The sequence below is a fragment of the Mustela nivalis genome, assembly GCF_964662115.1.
Source record: "Mustela nivalis genome assembly, chromosome: 4".
In the NCBI taxonomy this organism is placed as follows: Eukaryota; Metazoa; Chordata; class Mammalia; order Carnivora; family Mustelidae; genus Mustela; species Mustela nivalis.
In genome coordinates, this window is record NC_139023.1 from 160,157,374 (window position 1) to 160,179,785 (window position 22,412).

Consider the following 22,412-nt stretch of genomic DNA (forward strand, 5'->3'; position numbering starts at 1 on the left):
TTAGAATCCAAAGAGACCACATTACCCATCCTGCTGATGATGCCCACTCCTCCCTTCCCCACCCCCACCAGTAGCTCATTAAAAAGAAAAAAGGAAAAAAAAAAAAAAAGATGATTTCCAAAAGCACCTTGTTGAGATTTTCACATGATATTCCCCTAGTTCAATCAATACACAGTCATCCCTTAATTCCACGAAAATAGCTTTTCACACATCTATGCGCACATTGTCACACACACACATGTACAACATTGGCAGCAGGTACTTTTAATTTGCTGGAAAATATTTCTAAGAAGTCAAACAGCTCCAGCCCAATGAGCGTGCCCTCGGATTGGCTAGCCAGACCAGTTGAGGGACCTGATTGGTTCCTGATCCTAAGGACCGATAAGAACGGCTATAAAATCCCTGGGTGCAGCTCTTGGGCCCCCAGTTTGCAAAAGCCAGAGGTGCAAGGAGCCGCCACTGCAGCAGCAGCAGCAGCAGAAGCAGCAGCAGCAGCAGCAGCAGAAGCAGCAAAGCGTCAGCAGGAACAGCATCAGCAGCAACAAAAAATCCTCATCAAATCCTCACCTAGGCCCTCAGTGTATCCAGATCCACATCTTCACTCAAGCCGGGAGAGGGAAAGAGGAAAGGGGGGGGAGGAGAGAGAAAAAAAAAAAAAAAAAAAAAAACCAGCAACTTAGCGGAAACTTCTCAGAGAATGCTCCAAAACTCAGCAGTGCTTCTGGTGCTGGTGATCAGTGCTTCTGCAACCCATGAGGTGGAGCAGAATGATTCTGTGAGCCCCAGGAAATCCCGGGTGGCAGCTCAGAACTCAGGTAAGCGGCAAACCCAGTACCGGTTTCTCCCCCAAAGAGCTGTCCTCATTTGCCTCTCGCTTTTGCAACTGTGTCTGTGACGGCTGATCTTGATAATAAATGTGCTTCATGCCTGATGGCAATAAACTGCCAGTGTAATCCAATAGCCTTAGGAAGTGGAGCTCCTTTGTTTAATAAATTGCATGCAACTAACGAAGAAGCTGGGCGCTCTGCTGAGGGTATTTCATTGCATAAGCCTAGCCTGATTGCCTGAAATCTGGCACGTACCCTCTTGGGGGAGGGGGGGAAAGGGGGCGGGGAAAGGCTTGAATGTTGGCATGCTTCAAAGCGCTCTCTATACTTTCCAGAAGCCGAAGCTGATCTTAAGGTGAGACATGATTTGTCTGATGCCCCCCACCCCTTCCTTCACCCTTAAGACCCCATAACTGGACTTCCTTGCCCCTTCAGAGAGCGCACAGAAAGCTCCCTCTGCAGACAGATTTATGGAACCGAAGCCCTCAAGTCTGACAAATCCCGGGCAGATGCAGAGAAAACCCTACACTCCCACCCCTGACACAGCTCCTTCTCTTCCTCCTGGCTTTCTTGTGCTTCGTTCAGCTGCCCGTGCAGCCCAGGGCCAGAGGGAGAGTATTTGGGAAACACAGCAGCAGTTTCTTCAAGGGGAAGGTCTCACTCTGGTTCTGAAGCCCAGAGCAGTTAATTGTGTATTATCTTGGCTCTAGAGGACAAGAATCCTTAGGAAGCCAGCACGAACACCTCTGCCTTTTGACTTCCCTTGTCCAGCTTCCTCCTCCAACATTGCCGGCCCCTCTCCCCCAACTGTCAGCAAAGATGGGCTCGCAGGTGTCCAAATGCTGCAGACAAGGCTCCCCTCCGAAGAGCACAGGTCCCTGCCTAGAGGAGGCCTTTGCTTCACTTCCTTTTGTACTTAGTTGCTATAGAAATGCAGTGATTCACAATTCGAGCTTGCCTAAAACAATAGCAACCCTAATGCATATTAAAACTGCTTAAAGCAAAGTTATAATTTGAACCCGTGGAAATATATAATTAGGGAAATGACTTGTAACATCCCAGAGGCTGCGGGTGGTGGGAGGGGGAGGGGAAGCCTAACCGAACCATGCTTTTGATCTCAGAGGAGAATCCTATGGTATGAAGGCTGCAGATCATTTCTTGCCGAGCTGCTTGCCAGAACACCCCCCTTCTGTAGGAGAGAAATTACTTTTATGGGAGATCTTATCCAGAATGTAGAAAGCCTCATGCAAGTTCTTTGCGGTTTTTCTTCCAGTCTTGCACAAGGGGTGCCTTGGCCTTGTTATTCCACACCTGTGTTTCTCTTTTAAAAAAGAAATGGCTTTTAATATGAGAGAGATTATGCATACCTCTAAGCACTGTCCTGGGTGGGGGTTGGGATCAAACATGAATGGACCAGATCCCTTTCTGCCAATAGGAAGGTAAGTTCAAAGCCCTCGATGGGAAGGGTCTCCAGATGAACCCCTGGCAAATTCTTCTCTGCCACTTAGTCTAAAATTCCATTCTCATTACCCTGGAGTGCATTTTTCGGGAGCCAAATGGACTCCCTGGCCCTTCCACTTGGTAAACCTGACCGCCAGCCATCGCCTCCTGCCTTCCAGTGCTTTCGGGCTCTGAGGGGATGCCCTTTGATGCTGCAGAGCTCTTCAAGCACCTGCATTTCGCAGACTCTGACCTTACTTCTCCAGCTACCCACACTGTATGTAATGGTGAGACCAAGAGGGAACACTCACTCACACCCTCCCTCTCCTTCCACGTGGTCTTGGTCTTCTAAGCCAAAGGATCTGCCCGCCCCACTCTTTCCACTCCCTCCCCCTCTGAATGGGGCCCTCCACTGGCCCCATCGCAGATGTCTAAGAGGCGTTCTTCTGACCCCTCGTCCTTGAATCTTGCCACCTCGACCCCTCTGAGTCACCGTCACGTTTGACCCAGATTGGGTGGATTTCTCTCTTTCAGCTGAAGTGGTTCGCTGCCTCAACAGTGCTCTGCAGGTCGGCTGTGGGGCCTTTGCCTGCCTGGAAAACTCCACCTGTGACACAGATGGGATGTATGACATCTGTAAATCCTTCTTGTACAGCGCGGCTAAATTTGACACTCAGGTAATAAGACCTTGACCCATGCCTCCCGCGGGCTGCTTGTCTCGAACACCGTGTTCGACTTGCTCAGCTTCTCAGCCTCCTCAGCCTAAATTCTCAACTCCAGCGTGCGCACACACACGCACGTGCGTTTTTGGCCAGAAAGTCGGTTCTGTACACGACACTCCCCACCCACTCTAACGCATGAATGTACCGCGCCGAGGGAGGCTGTCTTATAAGGGACAGGTGACGAGCAGAAAAATCTTTGCCTCTTCAAGAGGAAATAAAAACGTTCTTCGAACAAAGAAGTTCTCCTCACTGTAGGACCTGGCATACCAGCTTGTGGGTTATCAAAGTCTCAATCCCAAGAAGACAAAGCCATTTTATGGCTGTTGTTAAGCTGCAGGGTGGTGGATTAGGGCTCATCTCTTTTTCTCCACTGTCTCATTATTTCTGTGGAGCCCAATTCTGCTGGTAGGCAAAGAGAATGGGGACATTTTTTTTTTTTTTTATCCTGGTCGCAGCGTAGTTTTCTCACTGCGAGGACATACCGATGGCCCCAAGACGCGGCCAAGGCAAACCCCCTGAAGTTCCACATTGGTATGCCCTGTCTTCTCTGGCCAGCTCGAGCTAAAGCTTCTCCCTCTATCCCTTGCCTGGCAGGGAAAAGCATTTGTCAAAGAGAGCTTAAAGTGCATCGCCAATGGGGTCACCTCCAAGGTCTTCCTTGCCATTCGGAGGTGCTCCACTTTCCAGAGGATGATTGCTGAGGTGCAAGAGGAATGCTACAGCAAGCTGAACGTGTGCAGCGTCGCCAAGCGGAACCCCGAAGCCATCACCGAGGTCGTCCAGCTCCCCAACCACTTCTCCAATAGGTACAGAATGAGTCCGCTTTTTTGCAATGGGGCAGGGGGAACCCGGGGGAGGGGGAGGTGGGGCGTTGGCAGAACCAGACATAGAAGGGGGTTAATTGCCACAGTCAGGATCTTATTTTAGCTTGCAGCCTTCCCAGCTTTTGCAGGAAAAAATATGTTTGCGATTGGTTGTGACAGCTTAAGCAGCCTGGATTTTTTTTTTTTCCTCACTATTATAGGAAAAGTCTTTCCATGCAGCTAATAGAAAGCTTCATCTGCAGCCTCCCTGGGTACATTTTCCTTGTCAGTTTCTCACCATAAGCAGGAAAGGATTTGGGAAGTTCATGGAAACAAGCTTGTGAGACCTCAAATTTGACTGAAATTATGGCTATGCACCATACGATTGACCATTATTAAGACCCTGATCAAATGTCATAATGCAGACTTTTAAATCTGCCTGAGTTCTGAGTCGGTCCCAAGCCCAAACTGGTATTTCAGCAGGTGGCCCAGGGTAAGCCATGTCACTTCACTGGGATTCAGATTTCCTTTGTGAAAAGTGAAATGGCTGGACGAGATGACTCCCATGTTCCCTCCCAGGTCTATATTATTCCTTTCTCTAGTCCAAGATTTCCTGCAATGGTGTTCGGATGACTACTCAATCACATTCTCATCTCAGTATTGTCCCATGACCCAAAGCCACTGAACTAGTCACATCTGAGCACCGGCCTCTCTGTGCCGCTGGCTCTCTGTCTTTACCAGCTGGGAGAAGGCTGACGTCCTTGTTCCATGGCCTACAAGGTTTCCCAGCAAGAACTAGGCGTTCCCATCTGTGATGAAGTTGAGAGAGGTGTTCATAGGGCTGGCGTGGAGGCAGGACAAGGACAGTGAGGGCAGGACAAGTTCAGCCTACTATGATGCCTTGCAGCCTAAAACTTGACTCCCAGTCCTGATGCGTTAGGATCCTTTGACACTCCAGGCAAATCTGCACAGACTGACAAAGATGAGTCCTACTGCATGTTACCTGGACCACCTGAGGCCTAATACAGACTTCCCTGATTGCTTTCCTAGCTGGGTGCTGCCACCCTTCTTCCGACAGTGGCAACAGCCTACTCCTCCCAGGGCTGACCAGTGATTGAGTCAGGCACGTATATGCAACTGGAGGACAGGAAAAGTAGCTCTTCCTCAGGGAAAAGCTAAGGCCCCTGACATTAAAACTTTGTAAAATTTCTGACTCACACTTACCTACACATTAAGTGCTCTTCAGAACCTCATGTCAATTTATAAGTTTGTTGGTTCGGTACTTGGAAGTGACAATGGGTCCTACCTGATTTTTTCAGAACAAGAAAATCAAATCCAGCATTTATCTCAAATGGCCTATCTCTTGATATTGACCTTGGTCTTAAAATTCTCCTAAGAAGAATCTAGTTACATCTGAAGACTGGGGAAAAAAAAAAAAAAAAAAAAAAACCAAACCAACAAACAAAAAAATCCAACCCTGGCTAAGTGTTGGAGACTCCCTTCACCATGGGAATGGGGGGGAGAATTTTTAGTAGACAGGGGCTAGGATTGAGTAGGTATTTGTGTGACAACTGGGGGGCAGGGGAATGTTGTCAACGCCACTGTGATGAGTTTAGAACTTTAAGGATCCCGTGACAATTTGTGACTTATAATACAGCATATAATCAATCTGAAGGCATTATGAACCTCTCTGTTTCAACTGAGGTCATATCTTCCATTATGAAGGGAGAGGTCTTACAGAAAGGACGATATAGATCTGCCCTCTGTGATCCTAAGTATCTAAGAAGAGGTCAGTAATAGGAGTTTTGAATCCAGGCCACTATCCCTTTTAAGGAGTGTCTCCTTTTTATCCCCTTGAGAAAATGGTCGCAAGGAGTCTTGTTATCTTCCTTTTCCATCACAGGGAAATCACACTTATTAGGAAAGTGGGGGAAAGTGGCCATCGCTTGAAGACCAGAATCCTCCGTGCAGCTCTTTACTCAAGTATTTCATTCCCACTGGCTAATATTATTCCTGCTCAGAACTGTAGAGATTTCCGGTTCCCTGCTGGGCTTGGTTTGCTCTATTTAGGCTCCTCACTCTTCTGAAACATCCTGCTTTCCCAGCCTCTGCCCCACCACAGATACACACTAAGTTGTGCCAGTTGGCACAGAACTGTGAAGGGAAGTAGTTACAGGTTCATTCCACCTTCCTGTGACTTATCTAGCATGAGATGTGGGCCTGGGAGAATCCAAAAGCCTGTGACTGGACCAGGAGCCAGAACAGGGATGTTTTCCGTGAGAGAAGCGCACTCGGAAAAGAAGGGCGAGCTGGAGGTCCCCCTGCTGAATTTGCAAACCGCTCTCTCAACCATGAGGGAAAGCAGGCAAAAATGGATCAGGCAAGCAGAGCAGTGTGAGGCCTGGGAAGAAATCAGACCAATCCAGATCCAGAGTGGGAAAACTGACGAAGCTTCCAGCTCTCTAGGGCATGGATAGGGAACAGGAAACAGAAGAATAATATTGATCAAGGGAAACAAAGGACTATTTATAAACCCTCACACAGAACGTTCCTAAGCAGTATGTGTGTATTTGGGTAGGCATGGCTGAAGCAGTAGCTATGGAGAATATCTGATCGTATTCTTTACCAGGAAAAAAAAAGTCTGTGAGGGAATTTTCATAGTGGGAAAAAGAAACATGCTTTAAAAGGTCCTTTCGGGCTGGGTGGTCAGAACACTTAGCCCACTGAGTCCCCGCCGCACATCCCGCCATCCCCTGTAAAGGTGAGGGAAAGAACCTCCTTAACTAGTCCTAAGTCTTCCTCCAGAAGATGGTCCTCAAGCAACCCGCCCCATCTTTGTTAAATTAAGAGAGAAAATAGATATCAAATCCCTAGAAACAGAGAATATCATAGCTGGAGACGATCACAGAGGTTATCTAGACTAAATGCCTCATTGTGCTGATTTAAAGAACAGAAGCCCAGAGAGGAAAGTGACCCGCTAAAGGTCACGCAGCTATTGAACGACAGAGATGGGCCTAGAAAACAGATGGCCTTGAGCCAAGCCATTTGAGTCCTACTTCAAAAATGGCAACGAGTAGAACCTATAGGAAATATGCACAATCCAAGCAGACTACAAATAGAAAAAAAACAAAAAATAATACCAAGGAGAACCGAGTAAATGTGCAGATTTACACAGATTACATCTGTGTACGTTCTCTTCTCAAAGAGAAGGCACATCTTTCCAACAGCTACAGTGACATTAACAGTTGGTACAAGATGGCACTCCATTAAATATGTGACAACTGCCAAGTCAACTTCTGCTGGAGACACAGTCTCTTAAATAATCTCACTTGGTGATTTCTAGATAGGAAAAATCTGTCTCATCTTTAATCTACACAATCCAGGAGGTCAGCGCCCTTCCTGTGTATTCCAACCCTTAATGGAGAGGTGGAGGAATAAACTGTCGCTCGCTCTGGCCAATGAGGCAGACATCAAGGCAGCTGGACAGGCTGACAGGTTTCTCAGACTTGGAGGGGCTGCTAATGGAGCTATGGTCATCTTCTATTCCAACAAGCACTCTTAGCCTGCCCTTGCTGGGGTCACAAAGCTCCACGAGAGAAGCTAAGGGTAGATTTGGGGAGAGTCACTAGGGTGCTCAGGCCGGCAAGGCCATCATCCGGAAACCCCAAGAATAGGTGTTCTCTCTGGGCTAGCAGAGAAGGCAGTAGGGAAGATAGAAGCCTTCAGACAGGGAGAGCAGGCACTTTGACAAAGTGGGGCCCAAGGGACACATGTGGCCTTAAAGAGGCAAGGCTTAGTTTCGTGACTGGTATTAGACGTCTTCGTCCAGGCAAGAACTGTCAATGTTGAGCGAAGGAGAGACCATCTTCTGCAGTTCATCTCGGGGAGCAGGGAGGGTGTCATCTGTTGCGGACGGTTCTTTCTAGAAGTGGAAGGGTTAACTTCTAAGTTCTAAAGTCCTGGTTGGGGGTCAGGAGGGTGAGAGATCAGAAACCTTATTCTGTAAGATCTAATCACCCTGCGAAATCAACACAGAGATCAAGAGGACCCATGTCCTCGCAGAGCCCAAGAGGAGAGAGGGGCCTGGGGATCTATGTGGGTGTGTGGACATCTGAAGCTGTTGGTACAAAGTAGTTTATTCTCAGTTTTTCCAAAACCATTTTTCTCCCCATTTGCCCATCCAAGTGAGATCTGCTTTGACTCATGTGCTTTATAATTCCAAAGGGTTGGAAAATGTGTTTCTGTGCCAGAGAATCCCAATTTTAACAACAGCTGGATATAATCCTCCCTCGTGGGAGGGGTAGGGCCAGGACTGTGTCCGAGACCCAGACAACAGCTCTTCGCTTGCGGCCCCCACCTTCCTTCTGCTCGCTCACGGGAGGGTGACCGCTCTGCCTCATTACCCGTGTTCCACTCTGTTTACCGTACATCCTTGAAAGGACCTCTCTGGGGGGTTAAGTTATTCTGGAAGGATGTTTGATCCTGGGCTCTGTGAGGTGAGTTAAAAATAAACAGCCTTCTTTTCATGGAAGAGCTTGTGGCCCCAGCGACCCGCAGGCTCCTCCAGGGAGAGAGTCTCTCCACATAAATACGTAGGTCACTGTCATCGGGAGAGTCTCTTATTAGTGAACACGGAGCTAATGGGTTTTTACAAGTGCCACCTCAAAATGGAGCAAATACATCCCCACTCAAATTGAAAAATTACCTGAACCGTCTCCCCGATGAGCAGGACAAGTAAGCTGTCGGGACAGTCTGTGCCCGAGCCATAATGCTTAGCCACAGCATTCTGTGTGCCTAAAGCACTTGCCCCTTGGATGAAGGCGATTGATACCAAACACAAGGCTTTTGGGTAAAAGTTGAGCACACCTACCTCTAATTTCTCTTCCTGGAATCCTGACTTAGTGAAGAGGATTATTATTTCTCAAACTCCCCATTTCCTTCGTGGCCACAAAATAAATCATCAAATGGACAGTGAGCAGGCGACAGAGCCCTAGGATGTCGGCACATGTGGGTTACAAGGAATAAGGACACAAATCCCGCCTTCAGTAAGTTGACAGTCAAGCAGGGAATGCTAACCAATTGTCCGTAAAATGCTCAAAAGAGGAAGAGGCCAGCAAAAGCTAGAGCAGTGCGGGAAGGCTTTGGAATTATTGAAGCAGAAACCTCCCAGTGCTTCCATTTCAGGGTCCTCATTGCCTGGCATCTGGCCTTCTGACTACAGTGTCCCTTGGAATGGGACACATTATCAAGGCTAACGGAGTGTACGGCAGGGAAGTTAAATCGAATAGAAAAATGCACTAGACACTGAAGGCAGAGGCCTCCTTTAAAAATAGAAGTTTGCTCCAAAACTGTTGTATGCCCCTACACCTGCACACACACCACCGAGCAAAAGGCAGATTGCAAAGATCCATCAAAATACCTGCAAATGCACGCGAGTGACTGCTCATCTAACAGTCTCGCCAGGGCTGGGCTCACCTCCTGCAGTATTTAACTAAGTTCCGTTTCTACCACTAACCCTTCGTATGACCTTGGACAAGTCACTGCAGCTCTCCCACCTTCCTCTCTTCTCAATAAAATGAGATGATGCAATGTAGCCACTGAATGATCTCTGCAATCCCCTCCAGCTCTGTGACTAGGCTGTTTCTAGAACTGTTAGACATCCCTGGCAGCCAGTTCTTCTCCTAGTGTGACCTACGTGTCCTGAGCATTAAACGCATATGCTCTGAAACTAAGAAGTCCCTGCACAGAAGTTAGAGGCGAGGGCCATCTTCAGCTGATGACCGGTCCAGATTTGCATGGTCGGGCCGTTTGGGATGGGTGTTGGCTGCGGCCCGGATGAAAGGCCCGGCCTGCCTTGCCCTCCCTGATTAACTGTGGCATGTGCTCTCCTTCCCCAATGCAGATACTATAACAGGCTTGTCCGAAGCCTCCTGGAATGTGATGAAGACACAGTCAGCACCATCAGAGACAGCCTGATGGAGAAAATTGGGCCCAACATGGCCAGCCTCTTTCACATCCTGCAGACAGATCACTGTGCCCAAACACACCCGCGAGCTGACTTCAACAGGAGGCGCACCAGCGAGCCGCAGAAGCTGAAAGTCCTCCTCCGGAACCTCCGAGGTGAGGCGGCCTCTCCCTCCCACATCAAACGCACCTCCCATGAGAGTGCATAAGCAGGGAGAGGCATTCACAGCCTCGCCAGACTAGCTTCATTTGAAAGGTGTTCACACACCGACTTTGAGTGTACTGTGCCTGGTTTGATTTTTTTTTTTTTAAGTAGTTCCTATTTTCTATTCCCCTTCCAGAAAATTGCATGAAACGAGGCTTCTGTAATCAATATCCCAACATTCTGCGATGGCAGCATTCCCACAGACAGAACATGTGTGCTCTTTCTGCCTCTCGGCAGGAGAAAGTACCCTCTTTGATCACGTTCCTTCCCCAGGCCCCCCTCAAACTCCTCTCAAACACAAAGCATTCACGTAAGGCCCAGTCATTGTCATTGGAAGCTGTGGAGCCCTTTTGGGATGGTTGCCCCAGTAGAGTTAGCTGATGAGAAGCGACTTAATTTAAATGCATGTCTGAAATGCCCATAAAGGTGTTCAACGGAATTCGTGTGATGAATCTGTGCTGGCCACGGACGAGTATGAATGTCGCGTTTGAATTCTTGATCTCTCACGAGCTAGTGTCTTACGGTCTTGACCCTGCCGTGTGTCATTTCCTTTCCAACCCATTTACCAAATGGCTCACGCCTGGCTCTTCAACCGGGGTATGAGCCTGCATCTTCTTGCATCTAATGAAAAACAAAAAGCTAACATCTTTATGTACTGTAACTGCTCAGAGCTTTAAAAGTATCTTTAACAATTGTCTTAAAAACCAGAGAATCTTAAGGTCTAACTGTGGAATATAAATAGCTGAAAACTAATGTACTGTACATAAATTCCAGAGGACTCTGCTTAAACAAAGCAGTATATAATAACTTTATTGCATATAGATTTAGTTTTGTAACTTAGCTTTATTTTTCTTTTCCTGGGAATGGAATAACTATCTCACTTCCAGATATCCACATAAATGCTCCTTGTGGCCTTTTTTATAACTAAGGGGGTAGAAGTAGTTTTATTCAACATCAAAACTTAAGATGGGCCTGTATGAGATAGGAAAAACCAACAGGTTTGTCTGAAGGACCCCAGGTAAAATGTTAATCTCCCAGCCCACCTCAACCCAGAGGCTACTCTTGACTTTGATCTCTCCTGAAATGGCTCTGTCACGTCCAGCCGGGAGTTACAGGAACCCAAAAGAGCATCCCTTTGGGCTCGGACCACTTACAGTTCGATAAGGCCTTACTCTACCTTGGGAAGTGGCAGTTCCTGACTCGCCCGCCATCTTTCATCGGTGAAACGATGATGGTGTGGGAGACTTTCCCTTAAATCAGTAGGAACGAGTCAGTCAGCCTTTGGGTCTTCAGTTCCGGGGACTTGGGGCTGAGGTGGTATAAAGAATCCTGGGCTGTCCAGCCTTAATAGACTCCTCTTACATTTTCGTCCTGTAGCACACTGTCTGCCAAAGTAGTCCTGGCAGCTGGGCCATCTCTGTAGGATCGCAAAAAAAAATAAAATAAAATAAAAAAAAACAAAAAAAAAAAACAACAAAACAACAAAAAAACAAAAACAAAAACAAAAAAAAAGCAAAAAAATGGGGGAAAAAAACAGAAAAAAGAAAAAAAAGAAAAAAAAAAAGAAAGAAAGAGGGAAACAGAGCTGGTGGTTTGATTATTTCTGCCGTGATGTTTACAAGATGGCAACCACCAAAGCCAAATGATTAACCTATCTATGAACAACAGTAGTTTCTCAGGGTCACTGTCCTTGAACCCAACAGTCCCTTAAGAGTGTCACTGCCCACCAAAGGTCAATGTCGAGGGAGGAGGAGGGGGGAGGGGTAGGACTGTAAGGGCCACTCCAAACTCGCTTAGGTAGAAACTATTGGTGCTTGACTCTCACTAGGTTAAACTCAAGATTTGACCAAACCGAGTGATAGGGATCCTGGTGGGAGGAGGGAGGGCACATCTCCAGAAAAAATGAAAAGCAATACAACTTTACCATAAAGCCTTTAAAAGCAGTAATGTGCTGCTCAAGGACCAACAGCAATCACAGCAGACCCAGCGGCAGCACACACGCTGCTGCCTTTGTCCCCACACAGCCTCTAAGCGTGCTGACATCAGATTGTTACGAGCATTTTTATACTCAGAACTGTCCCATCCCCAGGTCCCCAAACATATGGACACTGCCTTAGCCTCTTGGAAATCAGGTAGATCATACGCTAAGTTGATCCTCCCCCCCCTCCCCTTCCTAGCCCCCCACCCCCAGGCAAGGCTGACTTCTCGAACCAGAAAAGCTATTCAAGTTTGTGTGTCGTGTCCATTTCGCAAACCCACGAAGCCAGGACCCCAATGCGACAAGTAGTTCACGAGTATTCCTAGCAAAATTCTCTCTTACTTCAATCCAGTAGAATCTCTTTTTTTGCTATGACCTCTTCAAACCGTGGTACCCCCCTTTTTCCCCCACAATGATACTTCTAAATGTATCTATAATACATATCTCTACACATATGGAAAGAAGCAGTTCTCACGATGTTGCTAGTTTTTTGCTTCTCTTTTCCCCATCCCATCTCACTCCCTCCAACTCCCCCCTAAACTTCCAAAGCTTCGTCTTGTGTTTGCTGCACAGAGTGATTCGGGGGCTGACCTAGACCAGTTTGCATGATTCTTCTATTGTGATTTGGTTGCACTTTAGACATTTTTGTGCCATTATATTTGCATTATGTATTTATAATTTAAATGATATTTAGGTTTTTGGCTGAGTACTGGAATAAACAGTGAGCATATCTGGTATATGTCATTATTTATTGTTAAATTACATTTTTAAGCTCCATGTGCATATAAAGGTTATGAAACATATCATGGTAATGACAGATGCAAGTTATTTTATTTGCTTATTTTTATAATTAAAGATGCCATAGCATAATATGAAGCCTTTGGTGAATTCCTTCTAAGATAAAAAAAATAATAATAATAAAAATAAAGTGTTACATTTTATTGGGTTTTTTTTCTTTCTCCCCAATGTCTTTCATTGTTATTCTTAGAAAACTTCTTGAATGAGACTTTCTGAACATGAAGTTAGCGGCGGATCAATTTCTTGAATGTCATAGATTAAATGCCGATATGCAAACAAAGGTAGTTTAAGTCAACACTTTCTAGATTTCCTTTCAAGACCATTTTGTGGCTCCCGTTAGCCTCACAATAAAATCACAACCCAAACTCCTCACAAAGTTCAAAGAAGCTGTACAGTCGGGACACCATCTGGCTGTCCTGCCTCAGGACTCCCCTTTCCTTCCAAGCAGTGAACTCCATGCTCTAGAAGCAGGAGTTCTGCTAAGGCCTGCGCCCTCTCTCCCTCACAGGCCTTTACCTCCACTGTTCTCACTTTCTAGCAGACCTTGCCCCCCACCCTGGGCTCAGACCGGAAGCACCCATGTTCAGTCACCAATGTGCTCCCAGCACTGCAAAAGCGCCCAGACGCAGGGTATCCTTGATACTTTAAATTAATGCATGATTTAGAAGGAGTTCAGGAGAGGGGGGAAAAAAGGCAATCAGTGTGACAAGGGAGGCAGAGAGCTCTGTGGTGATGAGGACCTGGCTCCGGGGTCGGACTTCTGGCATCTGAGATCTGGCCCACCCACTTATTAACCGCGTGATGTCAGATGACCTCATCTCTCGAGGCAGCCGTTTCTCCCTCTGTTCAAGAGCATAGTGATAACTATCCATAGGGCTATTCCCAAGAAGATAAAATAAGTGCTTACGTGTCCCGCATACTGGATTGCTCGCTAAGTGGCCCCTATTGTCACCCAGGAGACAGGATGAGGGGATGAGATCAAAAGGAAGAAACGTCCCTTCTCGAAAAAATGAGAGGATTCACAGCAGAGTGACGTTTATCGGAGTCTCGAAGGATGGTGACCGGGGCAATCACAGAGACACGGGGAAGGGCTTCGGGGCGTAGTTTTCTCAAGGAGAGTTCTTATATAGTTTTGGGTTCTATTTTAATTAGTGGATTTTCTCTACATTGTAAATTCACATGGGGACCTTTTTCTCAATATCATTATTTCTGCCTCCAGACTGCATTTTCCCAAGTTCAGAGGGGCCCAGGACAGCTAACGAATATTTAGAAGTTGTCACTCTGAGGCCAAAACTGTATTGCATTTGCTTTTCTCTGACCAGGCCCAGGATAAAGAAAACATTGAATTCATTCTGGGCCTTCATCCTCAGTCTTCTGGCAACGTCCATGTATGCAGAGACACTGATTACTACCCACTGGTGTTTAAGAACTGAGACCTGAGGGGCGCCTAGGAGGCTCAGTGGGTTAAAGCCTCTGCCTTCGGACCAGGTCATGGTTTCAGGGTCCTGGGATCGAGCCCCGCATCGGGCTGTCTGCTCAGTGAAGAGCCTGCCTCCCCCTCTCTCTCTGCCGGCCTCTCTGCCTACTTGTGATCTCTGTCTGTCAAATAAATAAATAAAATCTTAAAAAAAAAAAAAAAAAGAACTGAGACCTGAGATTCCCTGAGTGCAAACCCAAGTTCCCCGACTACCTCTATGCCCTAGTGTCTGACAGCTTCACACCTGGGTTTTTTCAGCTATGAAAATCTCCCTATGAAACAGAGATAAGTAGTAGGCTCTACCTCCTAGAGTCCTCCATGAGCATTAAATGAGTTATATATAAAGTACTTAAAGTGTCCAGCACGTAGCAAGCTCCCCCACAAACACTATTTATTGCTCACACAACAAATGGACTATAACTGTTTACATGCATACTCTCACCATCATGTAGACTCTACGCCCACCCCTGACATGAGTCTTGAGGTACCACTTGGGTTTCTTACTCTTTTTCTTTTGTAGATCACTAAACATGACCGCTTAATCAAGATCTTAACCCAAAATGGCAGATTATAATACACGAACATCTGTATCCCATCACCAAGCCTAAGAAACAGAATAGTATAGATAGGATATTCTCTTACGTGGGCCCCCCTGAACCCATTCACACGTGTAGAGCCCATGCGGTACCCAGCTGCCTCTGTCAGCAGAGCAGACAACTCTTGTTCTCGGGATTGTGAGTTCGAGTCCCATGATGGATGTGGAGATTACTTTAAAAAATAAAATCTTTAAAAGGAAAAAAAAAATTAAAAAGAAAGAAAGAAGAGAGTCCATGACTAAAATGCTTTGAAAAGCCATGGCTTAAAGCAATAGAGTTTCTCCAATCATTGAAGTACACTTAAAATTTTTCTTGAATTCCAAAAAAAAAAAAAATTTCTCTTGAATTCCAATCAGCCTTTCAAAAATGGAGTTGAAAAGATCATGGAACTGTCTGGAAATCTGTGGAATAAGAGAAAGAACAGAGCCAGTTGTCCTCCCAGGGCACTTGCATGAGCACTGAGAGAGCCATGAGTGTCGGCCTTGAAACAGTGTTTCTCCGACTTACAGTGCATACAAGTCACCTGGGAATCTCATTAAGATGATTCAGTCCTGCTAAGTGATGCCCTAGAGCCTGCATTTCTCACATGCTCCCAGGTGACACTGATGTTCCCAGAAGGATGCCTTGAGCGGCAAGTTTCCCAGCTGTCCCAGTACACTGGAGTCATTCCTCAGTCCGAGGAAGCTCCACACAGCTGCTAAAGGGAAGTCACCAAAGTGCAAGCAGGATCATTTCCCATCCTTGCTTTCACAGCTCCCCATTGCCTAGAGGACAACTGAGCATCTTGACTTCAAAGGGAAGCCCCTCAAAATCTGGGCCCCTCTTTTCAACATGCACCCTAGAGTCTCCTAGTGCTAACTTCTCATTCTTCCCCCAGAGACACCATTACCTTTTCTGCCTCATCACCTTCACATATTACTTCACATGTATCATTCCCTCTAACAAATATTCTTCTCCCCAAATTCCTTTACATCGGCCAAAGCCCGTGTCACCTGGGAAGTCTTCCCCAGCATGGCCAAGCTTGTAGCCAACTGCACTGCAGAGTGCTTGCAGAAGTTATCCTTGTGTTCTGGTGCTTAACACAAAGCAGGCATGAGCTAAGCACCTATGAGTAGAAGAAGGAAGGAAGGAAGGAAGGAAGGAAGGAAGGAAGGAAGGAAGGAAGGAAGGAAAGGATCCCATTACCCACCAACTAATCTATGGCTTTTCCTCCAGTAGAATGCTGAGCCTTAGCAGCAATAGTAGGAAATGCTAGGGTATGCAGGGCACGTTGCCATGGTGAGTAGAGAAATTAATTCCAGGTGCCATTTGGGTATCTTCAACTCTGCCAGCTTATAACAACACTGTGTAACCCTTCTTTCTTTCCAGCACTAACCCTGATAAAAGTTTACACTTACTGTTACTTTCTCCCAGTAACCTGGGCACCAAAAGATGCGTCAACAAACGTGTTTAGGTATTTGCTAACTTTGTGCAAGGCATCATACTAAAGAACTAAAACACAGGAGGAATATGACCATTGGCAAGGCAAACTACACCATGTTTTCTTGTATCTTCCGTTATTTTGTCATACAGCTATTCTCATCATATTCTCATCATACCCCTCAGTTCACTAATTCTTCTGCCCTATACTCAAACTTTGCGAGGAACTGAATTCCCCATGTCCCTGTGATATCTTACCCCAAGAAGAACTTGAGTGTCAGAGTGAGACATTGGCTAACGCCACCCCACCACTCTACCATGAAGTCTGAAGAGCAGTGAGCATCACTCCACTTTTCAAATAATTTGACGTCGTACCTAGAGGCAGCATGCAGCGGACTAAGCTGAGAACTCACTAATTCAGACCCCTGCTTACCAATGAAATGCATCTCTGCTCCCCACTCTGTAGTAATGGGTTTGTGGCTTCCATTTGAGGACAGAATGCTATTCTCAACTCTACTGCAGATAAGTCACACTGCACGTGTACTCTGCTTTAGTTAAACCAGATACAGTGTATGTCCCACAGATACCATCAGGGTTTCCAACATTTGGTCAAAGTCTTGGAACCAATTCCAATGACAATATGTTCATTAGTCTTGGGATTTCCTAGAAACACAATCACTCCAGGCCATGGCTCACTCCCTCCACACAGGCCTGAGTTCGTCTCTTCACCATCCCCTATTCATTAGGAGACTTCTAGGACTATTTGAAAAGCCTGCACCTTGCTAATCCCTTCATGCCTTATACCTGGTCATCCAAAGTCACCACTCAAGGTCTAATCTCCCCAATGTTTAGCCCCTCCTGTCCACGTATTTTCTTTCCAATTGCTTAAGAGTATATGATACAGATGAATTTCAGTTTTAAAAAATGATCAAATCAACTTTTAAAAAATGCATATAAGTTCCCATTGAATATCTGCATGTTTTTTAATGCTTTATTCCCCTTCTCCCTGAATCAACCTCCTACTACTGTCCTCCTTCCAAAATCTGCCCTTTCCAGGGTAACTATCTTCACCTTTTCTTTTAATATCACCTTCATTTTCTCATCTGAAACCTGGTTCCTCAAAAACCGTTGTCCCTTGTCATCTTCCCAAATAGTTATTCTTCCAAATCTCAAGACGGATGAGTAGGACCCAAAGGCCACTTTGTCCCAATGTGGTTCCAGACTGATTTTGCCACTGTTCCATAAAACCGCTGACAGACTACTGAATGTTTGTGTCTCCCTGAAAATTCATAGCTGAAATCCTAACCCCTAAGGTGATGGTATTAAGAAGCAGAGCCTTTGAGAGATAACTAGGGTAGAACCCTCATGAATGGGATCAGTATCCTGATAAGAAGAGACCTGAAAGAGTTTGCTCAGCCCTTCCACCATGTAAGCACACAGTGGGAAGACAGTCATCCACGCACAGGAAGTGACCTCTTACCAGACATCACATCTGCCATTGCCTCGATCTTGGACCTCCAGCCTCTAGAACTATGAAAAATAAATTTCTGGTGTTCGTAAGTCACCCAGTCCATGGGATTCTGTTATAGCAGTCCCAAAGGACTGAGATAGGCCATCTGGATAACCCACTTTCCTCCTCTCTTTGTCACTGTTACCCGGGCCACGTATACCCTGGAATGATAATGAGAGGAACGGCCTCTGATTTATGGATGATATTGGTAACAGGTTCCTGATTGTCATTTTCACTCTCAAGGCACATCATCAGTCTGGACAAATTCAATAATCTTGAGAATGCTTCATCCAGTGCTCAAATTCTTAGTGCTTCCTCAGCTCTACCTCATATCCAAACTCTGGAATCAGGAGGTTCACCCCAGTATCACTGTGGTTTACTCGGATTGGTCTTATCACACCAAAATTAATTAATTATTGAATATTACCCTTTCCTGACAATGGTATAATTCAGAAATCTTAAATCCAGATTCTCTCCCTTCTGACTGCAACGTCATTCCCTTCATTCATTTGCACCGTATCAATTCTTTAACCTTGCTCTGACCTCAGGCTTTTGCCCTTTCTACATTCTCCGGCTCCCTTAACCCTTGCCCTATCCCCATCCTCTCCCTGCTCAGCCTTCTACACATGGTTAATCACTTCAACCACACTATAGCATTGCCCTCCAATAACTTGCCCCACTGATCTCTGTCACACTCAACTGGAAAAATCCCAACCCTCAGCTAGAGAAGATCATAAAGCCATGCACAGATTTGATGTCACTTTAAACTGATCAGCTTCCAGCTTATCGGGGCCCTCGGGGCTGTCTGGGAATCTTCTTATCCATCCTTGTTCAGCTCCCTTTTCCACTCTCCATAGCAATGATTAAAACCTTCTCCAGTCCCTCCCAGCCACCTCTCTACTAATGCCTAGCAGAAAATCTTGCCTTCCACTGAACAGACAAAACAGAAACCACCACCGAAGAAGTCCCTCGATTTCCTGCCACCATAGCCATCCACATCTATCCTTTCATATATTTCCTGACATGAAAGGTACAGAATCTCTCTTCCTGTCTCAGAATAATGAGTCCACCTGAGGTCTAGATCCCAACCCCGTTTCCCTCTTATGCAAGATCCCCCTTCAGGTACCGTTGTCCCTTTATGCGTCCTTCCACTCAATGCCATCTTTTCTTTCAGCTGCCTCTCTCTCTCTCCTCCTCCTCACTCTCTCTCTCCTCCTCCTCCTCCTCACTCTCTCTCTGTCTCTCATAACCACACCATTCCTTTCCATTTCCTTACCTATTCGCTCTTTAATTCTTTAGAATCTGGCATCATACCTCCCTTGAAATGACTCTAAACTAGGTCAAAATATCTCCTGTTGCTAAATCCAAAACCCTTATCTTGCGTGATTCACCTGCTCCTTCTGGAACTGATAAACATTCTGTCCTCCATAAAAGGCCCTCCATGACAATACTTCTCAGCCTCTACTTCCTCTTCCCATTTCTGAGATGATGGAGTTGTTCAGACTTCTGTGCGGGCCCTTCTTCTCTTTTCATCCTACATACGCTCCTTTGGTACTATATCTACTCATATATTTCAGTTCCTGTTTATATGTTAATAACTCCAAAACAGTATTTCCCTTGAAAATGATCCGCATATCCAACACATATCCAACCGGATATTTCCTCTCTGACATACAATAGGCACTCAAAACATAACTTATCCAAAACCGAATTCTCCAAACTTCCTTCATTGTGAGAAACTTGCTCCTTACCTGTTTTCCCAAACTCACTGAATGACATCTCCATCCACCTGAATACTGTCTTGGACTCATGTCCTTCCTGTCTTAGCAAATAGATTTCTCTCTAATTGTCTTTCTAATCTGTCCACTTATCCACATTCACATTGCTACTGTCTTGACTTAGGCTTCATCCTCAAAGGCCTCCTAAATTCTCTCTTAGCTTTCAGGAATGCCCTGCCTTTGCTCCCAAATGTATTTCCTCCTTTGGGGACAGCAGACTCTTTGCAGGGAATCAATCTGGGTCTGTCACTCCACTGCTTAGAAACCATCCATGACAACTCTAAAACATCAGAAAAAGATGCACACTGCTCCCACTGACTGTAACATAAAATGGTACTTAATTGGGCCACTTCTTGCTTTTCAGACTATCTCTTGTCAATCAGTTCAAACCCACAGTACTTTTCTCGTTGTGAGTTTCAGCCATGTATGTAGTACACATGAGTTCACCTTGATCTTTGTTAATACCATTGTATTAACAATACAATGTTAATGTTAATTAGTGCTATTCCCTCTTACACACACACAACACACACACACATTTCCATACCAAGCTAACTGCTATTCATCCTCTGGAATTCAGTGAAATCATCCTTTACTCCAAGAAAACTTATGTATGACTACCAAGACAGAGTTAGCTACTCTTTCTGTTCCTTCCAAAGCTTCTTATGCTTACTTCCTTATTGAGAATTTAAATTGCCTATGGACTTGTTTTTCCTCCCTCCTTAGCTATATGTTATTTGAGAACCAGGTCCATATCTTTTTTTCAAAATTGTATGCCTACTGTCTAGCTCAGTATCTGCCATATAACAGGTACTCTTGTTGAATTTACTGGAATGAGACTGTGGCATAATTAAATTAATTAAAAAATGATCATTCTCTTTCCAGAAGATTTTGTTCTTGGACAATAGCAAGACACACATGAGACACACAAATTGCTTTTAACATCTATAATCATAAACACTCTGATAGGAAAAGTGGCAAAAAAAAAAATGAAAGCAAATTCCAAAAGAACAAAGACAGTTAGCCTTTAAAGATGAAAAAGTTCAAGATCTATAACTTAGCACCTATATATCTAGGAAAGATTTTTTTAATAATAAGTTCCAATGCTGATTAGTGTTTGAAGAAAACAAGACTCTCAAATACTACTGACAGGAATGCAAAATACATTACCTTTTGGGATGTATTTTTTCAATAACTGTACAGTGTCTTAAAAAAGTTTATATCTTTAAACTAGAAACTCCACAGATAGAAATGAAGTAAAAGAAAATGTATCATGAGAAAATATACATATGTAACACTTTACTATGGAGATAATAACCACAAAAACTTTTCTGTCACCAAATAAAAATAATCTCTATATGCAATAATAGACTGAGTAAAAGAACTGTAATGAAATAATATTTAGTCATTGAAAAGGATAAAAAGCATATTTACAGACATAGAAAGAGGTTCAAAATATATAAATGATAAAAAGCTTAGCAAAATGTAATCCATTTGTAATCTCATGTATCCAAAATGTAATCTCATTTTTGTATGAGTATATGTATGTGTATATATATACATATATATGTATATATATACAGCTAGAAGGTTAAATAATAAAATGTTGACAGTAATTGTTTTTGTTTAGAGTTGCTTGCCATTTGGGCTTTGTCTCTTACAGTGTGGGGGTTTTATTTACTTATTTATTTATTTTGTTTCTACAATGTGTTATTTTCATAATAAAACAAAAATAAAATTTTAAAGAATCAAAATCAAAAAGCAGTCCTCCAATAAATGAGTCACTTACTGCTGTAAAACTAATTTATTTTGACCTTAAGGCATCCAAAATATTAACAACATGGTCTCACCATATATATTTATATAAATGTCCTCTTCAAAGTAGCAAATTCCCTTGCCATATTTAACTGACAGCTGTTTGTATATACATCCAATGATTTTGTATTTAAGAGATACATGTCTGTTCCAAGAAAACTGCTGAATCACACAACTCAAGGTCAAGGCAAGTCATATATCCTGCAACATCACTACCCAGCTCCTACTAAGTGCCAGGCTCTGTATTCATCATAGTCCAGGACTAATATTCCCCTTCACTCCTACAAAATAATAACTCAAAATTTGTTCGTTTTTTTTTTAAGTTTATTAAAGACTTTATGTATGTGAGAAAGAGAGAATGCGGGGGAGGGAGGCTGAGGGAGAAGATGAGCAGGGTCCCCGCTGAGCAGGGAGCCCAATTCAGGGCTCCGTCCCAGGACCCTGGGATCATGACCTTAGCCAACGGCAGATGCTTGGCCAACTGTGTCACCCAGATGCCCCATTTCCAGTGTTTTTAGTGAGTAAAAAACACTTCCTACCAGCTTACAAATCTGTGGTTCCTTTCCATACAGTGATGAAGCCATCGGGATGACAAATTGTTTGAGCTGTTTTCCCAAGTGGAAAAATAAATTCATACCCAATCTTTGCCCCCTCCTCACTCTCTTGGCTGTGTGACCAAAGGCAACCATTTGCAACATAGCTTGCTGTAGGGGAGAGCTTCTACCTGTGCTCAGGAACCAGAGCAAAATCAACTGTCTCGCTTTTGATCAAACCCATACCTCAGTCCTCATTATTCTATTGAATAACAAAATATCTTACTATTCTAATGAACTAAGATCACTTGTCCTGTTAGTTTCTAGAACAGAAGTAGTAGATGGAGAAGTAAGGTTTTACAGGATGCACACTCAGTGAGAGACTATCAGAGAAACAAATATGGAAGTCTTCAAACCCCAAAGCAGAACATATGCTTTGACAAGCCATGTTAGAGCTCCATGAAGAAAGATGTTGGGAGGCTGGGGATCTCATAAAATCTGGACTAGAAGTTCACCACACCCGAAAAGACCACTCCTACTCCAACCA

General features: G+C 44.7%; 1 protein-coding gene across 3 annotated transcripts; it reads left to right on the top strand.

The window, feature by feature from the left end:
• The first annotated feature begins 427 nt into the window (after nt 1-427).
• Nucleotides 428-14,085, top strand: STC1 (stanniocalcin 1). 3 transcript variants are annotated; one of them, XM_082727804.1, is made up of 5 exons: nt 428-815; nt 2,802-2,944; nt 3,584-3,795; nt 9,695-9,912; nt 14,060-14,085. In XM_082727804.1, the coding sequence occupies exons 1-5, from the start codon at nt 698-700 to the stop codon at nt 14,068-14,070; spliced, it is 702 nt and encodes a 233-aa protein (XP_082583930.1). In that variant the 5' UTR covers nt 428-697; the 3' UTR covers nt 14,071-14,085. The 3 variants fall into 3 exon arrangements, with proteins under 3 accessions (XP_082583930.1, XP_082583928.1, XP_082583929.1); XM_082727802.1 differs by lacking the exon at nt 14,060-14,085 and adding an exon at nt 10,098-12,880; XM_082727803.1 differs by lacking the exon at nt 14,060-14,085 and having other exon boundaries at nt 9,695-10,018.
• The last annotated feature ends 8,327 nt before the right edge of the window (nt 14,086-22,412 follow it).

Excerpts from the sequence above, each read along its gene's own strand:
- STC1 (XM_082727802.1), top strand. The coding sequence starts at position 698 with ATGCTCCAAAACTCAGCAGTGCTTCTGGTGCTGGTGATCAGTGCTTCT. Across the intron at positions 3,796-9,694 it reads CCCAACCACTTCTCCAATAG|ATACTATAACAGGCTTGTCC; the intron begins GTACAGAATGAG and ends TCCCCAATGCAG. Across the intron at positions 9,913-10,097 it reads CCTCCTCCGGAACCTCCGAG|AAAATTGCATGAAACGAGGC; the intron begins GTGAGGCGGCCT and ends TTCCCCTTCCAG.